The sequence below is a fragment of the Melospiza georgiana genome, chromosome 3 (assembly GCF_028018845.1).
Source record: "Melospiza georgiana isolate bMelGeo1 chromosome 3, bMelGeo1.pri, whole genome shotgun sequence".
NCBI lineage: Eukaryota > Metazoa > Chordata > Aves > Passeriformes > Passerellidae > Melospiza > Melospiza georgiana.
Window position 1 is genome coordinate 61,465,147 of NC_080432.1, and position 15,062 is coordinate 61,480,208.

Genomic DNA, 15,062 nt, shown 5'->3' on the forward strand with positions numbered 1-15,062 from the left:
GTTATTTCTCCCAAATGTAGTCTCAGGCAGCCTCTGTTTGGCTGTGGAAGCAAGCCCAGAGGACTGAAATTAAATTGCCAGGCCTTTTGGTTTTGCAAACATCCCAATCATAGCATGTATTTTTGTCCACTTCTTCTCCTCATTTTGTTTTAGGAATGGCATGTGATCAGCTATGCATGAGCTGGAACTCCCTTTAGCTGGTATAATTTGCAAGGAAACCTTTTGCAGTGCTTTATGCAGCTACCCCCCTTATTTCTCATTAGAAGGATTAAAAAACCCACTATCACCAGACTGGTTATTTTGCACATATACACCCTGATAGACAATTTGGTGTATGATTTGATATCTACATATGCCATGCCTGGTTCTTCAATAACTATGGGGTTTAGTAGTTATTTAAATGAGAAAGTCTTTTATCCCTTATTCTGTATTTTATTTTTGGTCTATGGGCCAGAACTAGAATATATGTGTATCATAATCCAATTCAAATTCAAGGCTATTGAAGACAATATTAGATATAATTAATAGATCAAATTTAACAGAGAAACCCTGCAGCAGGGCTGGAAAAGATTGTTACTGGAATCCTAAGTTTCACACTCCCCTGTTATTTTTTGCTTCTTCCCGGTTCTTTAACTCTGGTTCTAAGAGTCTCTTTGGAACCACGTAACTGTCCTCTGGGAGTTTTAAATCAGTCTGGGAATTTCACTTAAATCAATATACTGACAAGGACAGAACAGCTTGACTGGGTTTGCTGTATTTTCTTACATGAAATTCACATCACATCTACAAGAGAACTGGGTAAGAGCTGTCACAGTGCTATGTGTCTGCAAAATCTTTCATGGTTTAAGACCAGCAAACAGCCCAGCAAAGCCAGCAAACATACCAGCTGCTGAGAGAGAGGTGTTTGGCATTAAAACCTACAGCTATCCTTTGTGAGCATGCAAGAGGCTTTCCCATAAAGGCACTGCAACCTCAGAAAAGGGTGGAGGATTACACTAAGTACAGAAGCTGGGTAAATGTTAGGGAGGGCTGAAATAGGAAGATGAATCAGGCCTGACCAGGGTGCCCCCTGCCTTCCCTGTGACAGCTGGGTCACCAGGAGCCATTCTAGAGCTGCCACATCTGCAACAACCTGTCAAGGAAGCAGAGTGCTCCTGAGTGTGTTGCAAAGGTGAACCAAATGTCCAGGGGTTTTGGATCCCATGCCCTGGCTGGGAGCTGGGAGCCTCAAAGCCATGGACCAGGACAGCACCTTGTGCCCCATGGTGCCTTTGCCCCAAAACCAGGGTGTGGGTGTCACCATTTTATTGGAGGTTAATGGAGAGATCAGATATACAGCAACAAATTGTTTAAATAAACAACCTTATCTGTCCTGTACAATTTTGCCAATTTATTTTTTCTTTTCAATCTCTATATAAACTTCCCACTGGCAGAAGCTCACATCCTTTCTGCTGTTCCAAAAGTCTCTTTCATGATATGCCATTTCCCTCTGGGGTAAGCTTCAGTAGGTTGGCTGTGCAGGCAAAGCAGGCTACAGGGTCTTCTTGAAAATCCCTTGGAATGTGGTGTTTTCCAAGGCCTGTAATGGTAAAAATTAGGGTCTGTCTTATTGTGTCTGCAATACTAGTGCAGGACACAAGAAGTTTACCGACTGCATCAGGTTTCTAAATTGCAAAGCAAGGTAGTCTACCATCTCCTATCAGATTCAGCAATTGTCTTTATACTGTTTAGGCACTGTTGTAGGAAGGTAAAACTGCACAAGATGCTAATTTGTGTAAGAAGCATTTAAAGATAATTCTTGTGTGCTGCAGGCTAGATGACACACTTCAGGACCAAAGAAAACACTTCTCTCATTGGGCCTGTCCTGAAGAACAGGATATAATATATCACTTTAACAAGAGAAGGTACAATGGCGACCAGTTTTTATTAATCCTGCTTGCACTTTCCACTAAACCTACTCAGAGGTTTTGATATATTTTAGCCAGACTGAATGAAAAATTCCCCCTGTGGCTGTTGCCAGGTTAAGATAGATTGTTTTGTTTCCATTTCACCTACTTTAGCTTGTAGAGATCAGGACAAAAGGCATTGTTTTACTTACATTGAAAGTGCTTTCATGAATTCTGTTCACACTTTTCTCTCTCCCTCCTTGCCTCTATAACCCCTGCTTAAAGACAGAATATTGACTGTGCAGAAGAATAGCATAATAGTGAGAAGATGGAGTACTCCTGAGCACTATTTCTGTGACAGGGCTGTTAGGCCGGACTAAGTGACAGGCTGTAAAATATCTACATCTGAGCAACTGCAGCAGAGCATGCTGAACATTTACTCTCTGTGTCTGGAAGCTCCAAGTCTTGCCATGCTTCGTTGTGCACTTTGCTCCCCCCACACCATAAAAGCCAGTGAAACAAAATCTTCTGGACATACTTGTGCTAAGATTCCCCTCACCACGTGTCTGTGGGAGGCTTTGAAAATGAAGGAGGTGAAGTGCCCAAAAACCTTTGTGGACTGTGAATGGCCAAGGGAAATGAGCCCAGAAAAACATGGCTTGTCAGTACAGTTTGCTCAAGACGAAATGGCAACTCAGCAAGTCAATGTAAAGAGAAACATCAACTTCAGAACACCTGGAGATAATTTTATAACTGGCAAGACAAAAAAGCAGGTGGTTCCCTAAGCCATGCTAAGGTACAGACATGTCAATAGAGGTTATTATCTGAGAACCCTGATTCTCAGTTAAAAAACTGTATGTAGGAAGCCAGCACAGAGGGAGAAAGGATAAAGGGAGGCAGGAAGAAGTTACTAGGGGATGTTGGGTTGTCTGAAAATTTTTGTTGGAATAAAATAAATACATTAGAGAGATCTGTGGCCCAGGTGACTGGATGTCTGTGACAGCAGTCTAGAAGCATGGACTGCTGAAATGCGTGAAAAAGATAAATCGCAACTTTAGAAGTACTTTAAATCAGCTATTCATTGCTAAAGGCAGACACCTGGATGAAAAATAATTAAATGTAAATATACTAAAATTATAAGGGAAAAGCAGGTAGCCTATGCATTAATGTGGAGTCCTGGCCATTCAGTAAGTCTTGCTAGTTGGCTTCCTTTTAACTCAGATTTTGCTACATAATGTATATGGACAACTAAATCCTTACTTACTCTGATTCAAAATGCACTAAAATGGTGTCCAGACCTGGGGTCTCAACCATAAATTTTAAAATAATTCAGATGTGAAGACTGAGGGAGCAGATAAGCATCACTGCCAGACCTGGAATTTATTATCCAAAGACACAAAATGAGCTTTCTCTGTGTGACAACCCCCTACAGCACTCCTGGAGAAGGCATTTCCTGGACCCTCATCAGAATCAGCATCTGAAGTGTCACACTTTGGTTTTTTCCTTCATCTAGTACAGAAGGCAGCATTACTTCCTCAGGGAAGGGATCATTCAGGCACTGTAAAAGTGTCTCTCTCTTCAAGCTCATTGACCCTCATAGACCAAAATAACTTTTGAGACCAAGAGGAAGGATAAAAATCACTGCAAGATCCATACACAAATGTTTCCCTCTCACATCTGGAAAAAATAAAAAATAGATGCAAAAAGCTCTCCTAACAAATGCTGCTATGCCATCATCCTGTAACAGCCAGGATCTTGTAATACCTTCAAGCAGCAAACGAACAATAAATGTCCCCACAAAGCTTCAATACAAGCAGCAGATATCCCTCTCTCTTCATCTCTCCTGATGGAGCTGCTCCATTTTTTTATACATATTTAAGTATTCATTTGACAAGAGGGAAAGGATAACAGTTGCTTGGTACTGAAGACACTCACGAGGGATCCCTCAGACCCAGATTCAAGCTCTCTCACAGAATTATACCAAGAATTTCCCAGGGGTCTGCACCACAATATTTTTATCTCTGTTCCAAAAATACTGCTGGACAAGAACACACAGAAAAGAGATTTGCCCTGGACAGTGCACAATCCAGTTATAAATCATCTACCTGGGAAATGAAGGAGATGCTCTTAGCCTAAGTGAGCACTTTAACTATTGAGGTAAGATTTCCTCATGATTTCCCAATATCTTCCTCTCTCCATGAGAAAAAATGTCCCCCTGTCCCAGGGTAAATACTTACCAGCAAAGCCCAATTCTATGAAGTGTTTTGAAGGGCCAGAATTTTCTGGTAGAAAACATATATACTCCACTGAAAAATTCCCAACCAGCTCTATGGAAAACTGCACTGGTTGTAATTGCTCCTGGTTTAACTCAATCAAAGTAAGAGCAAGATCAAACCCCCAAGACTGCACGTAGCATCTTGAGAGCACAACAGATCAGTAAAGGCAGTGTGCTCTGTTATTTATGTGAACACCAGTGTTACTAAGAAATTTATTTTCACTGAAACTCTGTTGGCAATGCAGCTGGCAGAGATGTTTTTCAAAATGACTTTTTTGACCACTATGTCAGCACCAGAGACAGCTGAAGGGTTTGAATTGATTAATTGATCCTGTGTTAGGAGACTTCCCTGGTTAATTCTTTTGCTCTACTTTAGGAAGGAGAAAGGAAGAGTGTCTCATCTTGCTCTAGTCCCCAAGCTATACTAGTTAAACTAACAGCACAACATTGCATGAAAAGGCTTTATGAAGGCTTATATAAGTTTTATCTGTCCTTGTAAATGAAAAACAGTTTCCATTTTTAAAACTAATTAAATTTAACCCTGTATCTCCACACCAATTTAATTTAGATGGATGCCACTTTTCTGTTTAGGAATTGGAATTCAATAGATTAAGCAGAGAAGAGATTTGATACAGACAGGAAAAGAGATGAAAACTGAAAAGCAGAAAAAGAAAAACAAACTAAGAAGAGGAAGAAGGCATAACAAGAAGATAGCTTAATACATCTATAAGAGAAATCTTCTGAGTGCAGTACTGCTGGCCACTAATAGACAGAAAAATGTGGCCACAGGGAGACACTATTGAAGATTCTAGAAACAGAGCAACATACTTAGAGAATTACTGAAAACATCACAAATAAATCCCAGATTTTGATGTTTGACAAACAAACCAAACCAAATATAAAGAAACCCACCCAAAACCAAACAAAATCAAAACAATCAACAAACAAACCAAACCAAAACCAAACCACAAACAAAACTACTGAAAATCAGTCTGAGATCATTCCTGTGGGCATTGAGCATGTACCAGTAGCTGTAAGTCCTGTTTCAGGAAGGACCTGATTACACATTTGAGTTATCTAAGTGCTTCCAAGGCTGCAGCAAATTCTTTTTCCTTCTTGATTTCCACAGCGACTCACTTTTTTTTTGTGTTGTCACAATGCCCTCAGAAACTTTGCAATGGACTCAGCTAGGAGATAAAAAACTTGCCCAAATCCCTGAAATTACTTCTTGTTTTGCCTTGTGACTTTATTTCCAAAGCTTCATGTTTGTCTATTAAACCTCTTTCAGTTCTGCATGCCCATGAACAGAGCTGTCCTTTTCCATCAGCAATCCCAGGGTGCCTCTGCACCTGAGCTGGTTTGGGTGAACAACATGCAGTAACTGCACAAGAGGTTTAGGACAGAGGTGGGAATTTGGCTGTATAAAAGACATGGATGCTTAACCTGAGGGAAAAAAGGCATATTAACTAGGTATGGAGCTTTTAGTTTAGAAAAGCAACTTAAAACTCTGTAGACCTTTTTTGCTTTGTAACACTCACGCAGGCTTAACACAGAGGTCGAGAAAATCTTACTAAAATGATGTAATAAATTGATAAAAATCTCAGGTAAGCCCTGTTGAGTTTTAAAGATGACAATGATGAGGGAGAAGCTTAACTTTATATAATATTTTCTCATATTAAGATTTGTATTCTAAGCGTATCACATTGTGATCTTTTAAATTACTTTTTTTTTTTAAATAAAGGTAGAAGAAGAATAAGCAGAACAGAGAATTAGTTATTAAGTCTGTCACAACCTAAAATATTCAAAAGTCCTCTTGTTTTGACAGTCATAACTTAAAGAAACCAACACTGTTAGCCAAAAACCACACTGCAGGGACACCATACTAGTTTCTTACAGATGTCCCTCTTATTTGTAACTAAATAAGAGTCAGAGGAAGGTGGATCAGGCTCCATCTTTCTATTTGCATGGAATTCATGCTCTTGGGCTACAGAGAGTTTTGGCCATCTCCCTGCAGGTGATGGCTGTTAGGGCTTAGGGCTGCTCCCTGCTCTCTCTCTGACTAGCTCAGGAGTCAGCAGCCTTGCCTTGATGTGGCCTCTGTGGCACACTGAGCTGTGTATTTGGGTCACTTATGTCTCCATTCCCTTCCCTTCTGACCCTCTGTCTAGCAAAAAAAAAAAAATTACTGAAGTAGCATAAAGACAAAATTGATCACAGCATGGGTTTTCTACAGCATTACCTCTATCACCAGGACAGATCAAAATGGTTCTTATGAAAACTGAATCAAAACCAACCTGAGTGACTCAGAAAACTACAGATCCCCAAAAACTGGAAATTAACTGAATTTTTGTTCTATTGGGAAGCTCAGAAATGTAGGTTTCACTGGTGCTTTTTTATTTTTATTTAATTGAGATAAAAATAATTTAAGCTCATATGTACCCCTATAGTGCTTGTTTAAAGATCAAAAAACAATAAGATAATAAAGAATGCAAATTTTCAGACAGCTCCTCACAGGGAGATGCTGTTTGAAGTAACAGTTCTCCCTCCCGCTCTGCTGCATCTGGCTTGCTTTTAATTATTAGCAAGGAAAATAACAAGTTCCACAGATGTGAATGCAAGTTCATTTTCACCCTCAGTTGACTTCTGCAACTTTCACACCAACACTGAGTTTGAGAACACGGAGAGATTTACACAAATGATGAGTAAGAGTATTGCTCATAATACGGAGTATTAAATAGAGCACAGGGATAACATGGAGGGTGCTTTTGAATCACAGTCATGAGGACTGTCACAACACACTACCTTAAAAACTTATGTTCAGTCCTCAGCTTTCACACACATTCTAGTGGCCTTAGGCAAGTACATGTGATTTACAATCATTTAGACAGAGATTTCTTTTCTAAAAGGCTACAGTAGCACCTCAGTTTGAACATGGTGCGCAGCAACTGCACGTCAGGGCGTGAGATCCCTGTACACACGCACATGAGACAGGGAGATGCAAGAAGCTGCTATGGAGCTTGGTCACTCTGCCACTGCAGCCCTGACCTGCCCCAGCAGTACAGAGAGCTGGGCACAGGGCTCCTTCAGAGCAGAAGAGAAGATAATGAGCAACGTGCCAATATCCATCTGAGGCTTAGAAATAAAGGATCATTCCCACCTTCTCTGCTACACATGAGATGAAAAACTATTACATACCTTACTATTCAGCAGACTACAGTCAACCAAGAAAGGATGGCAAAGAGAGGGACATATACAGATAGAGGTGTACCTGCAGTCAATCCACTTACTTTGGATTTCCAGCCCCTGGCTTCTTTCTCCGGAATATGTTGAGGAAAGTGTTGGACTTGCAAGGTGCCTTGCCATCCCCGACATGCATACGCACCACATCTGAGGTGGTGAAGGCACTGCGGACGTTCCTCTCGGGCTTGGCAATAATGATGTACATCTTGGGAGTGAACATGCACCCCAGAGCCACTGTCACGCTCAGGCTCACTGCAAAACAGGTGGTGATGATCTTGTAGTTACTCCCGAAGTAGATGGGCACGAAGGCGAGCCAGATGATGCAAGTGGTGTACATGGTGAATGCAATGTACTTGGCCTCGTTGAAATTGGCAGGCACGTTGCGAGTCTTGAAGGCGTAGTACGTGCAGCTCATGATGAGGAGTCCGTTGTAGCCCACAGGAGCCACGACGCCCAGGTTGCTGGTGTTGCAGATAAGGTAAACTTCCTTAATGCTGGGGTAGGAGAGGATGGGCATGGGGGGCTCCAGGATGATCAGCGTGATCACCAGCGTCAGCTGCACGCTGATCAGGATGGAGGCGATGACCACCTGGGCCCAGGCGCTCATGAAGCGCGGCTTGCGGGTGCAGATCTTCTTCTTGCTGCCCGCCAGGATGCGCGCGATGCGGTTGGTTTTGGTCACCAGGGCGGAATAGCACATGGCGGAGGAGAGGCCCACCAGGAGGCGCTGGAGGTAGCAGGAGGTCGTGGTGGGTTTAGCTATAAGGGTGAAAGGGCAGACGTAACCCAGAAAGATGCCAGCCAGGATTATATAGCAGAGCTCGCGGCTGGAGGACTTGACAACAGGGGTGTCTCTGTAGAGCACAAAGATAAGGGTGACAAACATGGTGACCAGGATCCCCAGGCAGGAAAAGACCACAGCCACAATAGACTCTATATTGCTCCACTGGAGATACTTTACAGGGATGGGTTCGCAGCCTGCAGTGTACAGAAGAAAAACAGAGTGTTAGAAAGGCAGCTCCTGGAAGAACCTTTTTTTGCTGGATCTCAGTATAATCCAAGCATTAGCATATGTCTATGTGATATGGATTACTAAAACCGTTTTACAAAGAAGTGAACTGCATGATGGAAAAGTTTGGATTAATATGTTCAAAAAACAGCCATGCATTTTGTGTGTTCCAAACATTTCCTCGTGATTCTGCAACAGGAAATTAGATTTGGAAATATCTGCTTTTAGAGATACCTGATTACAAGCACAGAATACCAAAGGTACAGCTGAGAACAGAACACAGATAAAGTCATCATCATCTCTTCATTTCAGCAGGAAAAGCATTGTTGCAAACAGGTAGGTTTTACCTTCTCAGATTAATTTATTCAATCATTACCACAATCACTATAGTTTGATCTACTACATTTTTGAGTGTGGTTTTATAAATACCATAAATTAATCAGAGGTCTGTGGATGGAAAAGTGGTAATAATCCCCAAAATTTTAATGGAACTATATCGTAGATACTACACTTTAGCACACTTCTGCTTTTTTCTCTTCACAGTATCTCATTCTTATTTTGTCATTTTTTTCCCTCTAAATAACATAATTTAATTCTCTTGGAAGAGTCAAACCCACAGAATATGCATGCCTTTAGATAAAAACTGGAAAGACTCTCCTTTCTGACTGGTACAGATGTGCAAATATATGTATCTGTTAAGACAGTACTTAACTGCTCTCTCCCACACTCAAGTTAAAGGAGTCTCTGGATATCTTCCTCACTGTGCTGAAGTAATACCAGAAATAAACACTACAGAGAAAATAAAATCCTTTGTGTAACAAGATGTTGGTTGAGAGGCTGTTATGGACATCTTTCATTATGGCATTTTCTAATTTCTGTTCTTGACTGAGTAGTTCTAAAATGTTTTTAACATGTTTCTTTATCCCAAGAGAAGTATCCACAGCCTCTTCTACTTCTTGTTTCTGTCCTCCTCCAGTTTCCCTTTGACACAACTCAACTTTTCTGCCTTTTCCCCAACTCTCAAGTATCTTTCCTCCCAGTCCCCCACCATCCCTGTCTCTGTTCACCTAAAAGTTCAGGTTTTTTAGCCACCTCTCCACCCAGATATCTTCATTACAAACTGCTGCTCCAGCTTTTCTGGTCCTGGACTGGCTGCTCATTAACTCCGCCTAAATTCTTGGGCATGGCCAAAAAGAACAAGGAAAAGATGTTAATGTCAGCAAGCTTGTGAGAGAAGCATTTTTTCCTCTAATTTTTGCTGCTAGATCTTAACAGGGCCCCTGATGTTGTGATGGGCAAAAGTTGTGCTCAGTTCCTTCCTCCTCAGTGAGGAGTGTATTTAGAGAAACTATCTATGAAAAAAAGGTTTCTGAGTCTCACAGTTTTGCCTAATTTATATGCATCTTCCATATGGTGACAAAAAGTACCATCAGACATTTCTGCTCTAATGTAGATACCTGTATTGTACTGTAAAGTCCTTCCTTCCAAATAATTGAGAAGTAAGACAAGGTATGGATGAGGGTTGAACAGTTTTACTGTAACCTCATTTTGAGAAACAGGAGAAAAAATTTTTTTGTTTAAATTAAAAAAAAATTAGCCCAAGGCAAAGTCCTGACATGGAAAATTTCTTCTTGAACTTTTAATGTCTGCCAATGTCATGTGAACTGAAAGAAGGTTTTGTAATTCTGTCCACTTTGTCTCCAAGGTGACTTAACTACAGGTGTTGTTCTTACACATGCCCATAACATGAAAAACATTAGAAATTATAGCAATGGCTACCAGAGATCTTATTTTATAAAGAAAATATTGTAAAATAAAGAGAAAATTTTATAAAGAAAATTAATTTGCTCAATACAGTCTGCTCAAGACTCAGGAAATCCATACTTCTAGCCAATACTTTTGTGGTGAAATAGGAAGGAAAACCTCTTTATTAGAAGTGTGAACATTTGGCCATTAGCTTTAGCAGCCCTGACTGGAAACTGGCTCCTCTATGATTTAATAAAAGACTAAGGATCAGAAGCTCTTGCTCATTGATTAATAAAAGTGAAGCTCTTCTCATACAAGAATCTGGTCAGTCATTGTTCGAAGGTTTAAGTTTTAATATGGACTTTAAGCTTAACAACATCAAGATGGATGAATATATATATATTATATATATAATATATATATTATATATATAATAGCACAAGGACAACGAGAGAAACTATGATGTTTTCTGAGGTCATTAACCTATCCCAGGTAACTGATGGCCCCAAAACCTTATGATTCTTTTCATAAGACTATAAAACTTCCTTTCCTATCTTGTTTTATTGCTTATTTAAGGTAATTTATGTAAACTGAGTTTACTAGCTTGACATTCATCCATCTTATATTATATTCTAGTACTATAAAAGATTTTTCTTGGCACAAGGTCTAAGGTACTGGCTTTAGTGACTATTTCTCAGGTCAGGTTTTCATCATCTATGGTGAGAAATCCTTTGTGTCCGCTGAGTCCATTTCACTGCATTCATATTTAAGGGAAGCAATCTAAAAAAATTGTGTACATTTAAAAATAAAATGAAAATGTCACTAAATGATTGCTGAGCCACAGAGACTGATTTCAAATGGAGAAAATGAGCACCTTGAAAAGCATGTCTTACAAAATAGGTTAGTATGTGCTTCACATTTCTTAAAAGGATTAAGGATTTTAGAGCCTCCATCTGGGATGGAAAATGATTCTAAAACCACATACATGTTTAGCATTTAAGATTTAAGGCAAAGGGAAAAACAATCTGCACTGTGAGATGTTACCGCCTGTGTCTAGATGCTATGGTGACTGTCAGGGTATGAATACAACACATAAAATCAAGCTATAAAAACACATTTGATGGGAGTCCTGGCAAGAAAAGAGAATTCCAGATTAAATCATACCAATGGTGACTCCCACAAAGTTCAAGAGACAGAGTTTATCTAGATAATTCCCCTTCTTCTAAATATTAGGATGGCATCAGTTTCCTTTCACAGCTTTGTACTTTGTAGTATAGTTCAAGTAAATCAATTTTAGGGGTTAAAAAAGAAAGTTTTTTCTTCAATTAGATTGAAGAAGCTGTGCGGGAGCAGACTGCCATTTCAATGTTCTCTAGGAAATAAGTCGATGGCTATGCTGTTATTTGGCTGAGGTTACTGTGATTTCAAAACAGCAGCAGTCCAGTCTCCTTGCTGAGAAGAAACACAAATCAGCAGGTCATCTACTGATTTCATTAAAAGTTAATAGATTGCAACATGCCCTGGAGATTTTTTCCAGCACTGATTCTTTCCGCAACTCTTTTCAGCAGTGCCTGTCATTTTGACATGACCCCTTTTGAGCAACTCTGAGCAGCTGGTAGCTCTGAACCATATTCTTTCAAGTGCATATTGATCTCTCACCAGGTTTTTGTTCTGGCTTCTTTTTAATCAATAGAACCCTTTTTCTTCCCTGAAGAGTAGATACAAGCAATTCTGTGAACCTCCAAGATCAGCAAAACCTGATTGTGTATGGATATCTGCTTTAAAATTAACAGATGCTGGTGTCCTAGGAGCAGGAATTGAATATGGGCTTTTCAAAGAGGACATTTATGAAAGGTTCTGTGGATTTTTTTGTGTCTATTAATACCAGATGTGTTTCTGTGATTTGAGCCCTTACAGAATATAGTTTTCATTAACTCCTCTACTTACAACCCACTGACATGAAACCTGAAGGGTCTGAAGATTGCTGTATCCTGACAAATATGTTTGTTTAGCTGCATACCAGAGCAGGGGCAGGGCAGGGCAGGGTGGTGGGAGTGGGAGGTATGGAATATAGACATTTACACACACACATCTGGGACACAACCATAACTTACTTTCCATGGAAAGCCAAGTCAGCAAATGAGTCACATTTACCAGTCTCTCGTGATTAATACTGTATTTTAACCTGGAGAAGTAGCTAGCTTTCCTCTCAAAATACAGGCTCTGAGGGCTCATTTGGCTTCAATTACTAGCTTGAAGTATCTTATAGAAGAAAATAACTGAAGTTTGAGGATTTTGCCTATGTGCTAAAAGTTGCAGCAATATCTGTCAGCCAGTCACGGTAAAGGACAAAGATGTGTTAAGTTGCACATTTGATCTTTGGCTAGGTGTTTAGATTGTTTCTGTGACTAGAAATAATGCCCTGCTGAATGCTGACATCCAAGATCTGCAGAAGTGACATGGGACAGAGGTGCCTTTAGTCTTTCATAGTGATACAAAGCAAATGTTAAGGTCAGGGTGATACTTCTCAATGTGTTGTAGCTTTTTTTTAGGGGGTAGTGGTTGCTGCAAAGACCAGAGCAGAAGTGGAGGTTGACCTTGATAGGTAAAAAATAAACAGAAGGGTGTCAAAGCATGCAACTCATCTAGGCATATACACAAGGGAGACTTAACTAATTCCAGACAGCTTTTCTCAGGATTTTAAAATTCCTCTTGCTGGTGGGTCCAGTGGGAATGATCTTTATATCAAACAAGAGTCCAGTAATCAGTTACTGAAGGTCCTGAAATCCCAGATAAAGTGCTACTAGTTGCATGTTAAAATGGTCAGAAAAGAGTATCAAGTCAATATGACAAGAATGCACTGAACTCTTGCAACAGTCACTGCTAAATTGCAGCAAATGCTGCTGAATTCATTAGAGTCTTAACAGCTTTATTAATACTTGTGCTAAATGAAGGAAAGGAACCGACAGACTAGAACATTTCTTTCTGGCAGAAATTTTGCTGTCTTTATTGTCTCTGCTGTTGCACTAAGCTGAAAGACAGTCACCCTAAACTGCAGTGGAACATGTGTCCAAATATGTACCTTTAATATCTCTGCCACCTTACTGTCCAGCGCACAGCACTTTCCTCGTGTCCTGCAGGAAAAGAATGTGTTTGGAGGGATACATGCCTACCTGTCAGGTCAGCATTTGGCCACCAGCCCAGCTCACAGGCTTTACAGGTGAATTCATCCTGAACAAATTCATTCTCCTTGCAAGCAGTGCAAATCCAGCAGCAGCTCACTTCTCCTTTCCTGATCACCTGCAATACAAAATACATCCTTGGTTCTCATCCTCTATCAGAAAACAAAGAGGCACACTCCATCACCCCCCAGCAAACACACAACGCAATACAGTGTTTAAAACATGACAGGATTCCTGTGTATGGCACATTTCAAACAGCTAGAAAACACCAATCATGATTTTGTATTGATCCCTGTATTAAAATCTGTGCTAAGGAATTCAAGGATAACCTCTGGGGACAATATTATTTTGTTTTGAGGAGAGCTGTTCTGAGTTAAAAGTACAAAACAATTTTCCCTCTGGTACAGAGGCATGGCGAATGTCATATTTTCAATCAAACTTGAGGCTTAATCTGTGAGATGGCAGAGGTCAGGACAAGCAGCTCAGCCCATGCTTAATATCTATTGCATAGTAAAGAGCAGTAAACAAATTCAAAGGTTAGAATCAGGAGTAATTAATGGATATAAATACATATATATGCATGTACACACAAGCACATTCACATAAACATACATTCCAATTGATTTGGAAGTCTCTTTGGGGCTCATTACACAAGTGAAAATAGAAATTAAAGTAAGAACAAATTGCAAAACATCCTGCTAAAAGGATCCATTGGGTTTTAGCAGAAAAACAAAGCAAGCAGTGACCAACCTCATGCTTCAGAGCAGCTCTTTTAGGGACAAATGTCCCTGAAAAATTTCTTTCTTTGCTGTGAGGGCTGCTAAATGTCAAGATCCAATGCTGAAAAGATTATTTCCTTGTCTTGATTCCTAGTTTCATTACCCTGAGGCTGAAAGAAAGATTAAGGGTATCTCTGGCTCCTAGGGCTCTGACAAAGACTCTGCCCTTGTTTGCCAGGAAGGAGGAATCAAGCCTTTTCTTCCAGAACTTCCTATCCATCTATATGCAGAGATGAGTACAGCAGTGAAATGCAAAATGTTGTTTTATTGAATACTAGCTTTGTGGGCTTTTTTTTTTGTTTAACATTTCCTCATGCAGTCTGTGGAGAGAGTCCAATAGGCTTCAAGGAGAGCTGAAGCTGGTATTTTTATGCATAGTGTTTACATATACACACATACACAAACTGCACAACCTCAAAAACAGAAAAAAGATGTTTCGGAGGGTGGTAAATACCAATAATGTTTCTCCTCCAAGATGTTGGAGTGTGTCACTGTGCCTCTGCCAAATCATCAGTTGCTTATTGTTTAGAGTAGCAATATAGAAATAAAAAGCTGCAAATGTGCTTATTAAATTAAAATAGAAAGGGAAGTCTAAGGAGATTTTGCTGAATGGCTTCATGCCATTTTAAACTTAATGCATCCATACCGTTCTGAGAGTGGTGAAACATTTCTTTATATCATCCAGACATGACTGGTAGCAAATTATTTGTAGCCTGATACAAGTGCTACTCTTTGGTGAACACAGTTATTTCATTTGTGTTTCTATTCATCCTGTTGCGAACATGAGATATAAATAGGCATTGGGTTTGTTGGATTTTTTTTTCAACTTTTCCTTGCAGGTGTAACTGCTGGAACAAAATACTGGACTCCTGTGGGTCACAATATTTTCAAGATCAGCCCCCAGGTGAATCACAGCCACTGAATGTTGTAGGCAATGACTAAGTG

At 40.0% G+C, this 15,062-nt stretch overlaps 1 protein-coding gene across 5 annotated transcripts in view; it reads right to left on the reverse strand.

The window, feature by feature from the left end:
• Positions 1-15,062, reverse strand: part of GRM1 (glutamate metabotropic receptor 1) — a 184,124-nt gene that overhangs the window by 23,644 nt on the left and 145,418 nt on the right. For all 5 annotated transcript variants that reach the window (XM_058019363.1, XM_058019365.1, XM_058019366.1 and 2 more), the window contains exons 7-8: positions 13,330-13,456; positions 7,449-8,379 (exon numbers count right to left, since the gene is read on the reverse strand). In XM_058019363.1, the coding sequence (XP_057875346.1) occupies positions 7,449-8,379; positions 13,330-13,456 (1,058 nt within the window). The remainder of the gene's footprint in view (positions 1-7,448; positions 8,380-13,329; positions 13,457-15,062) is intronic.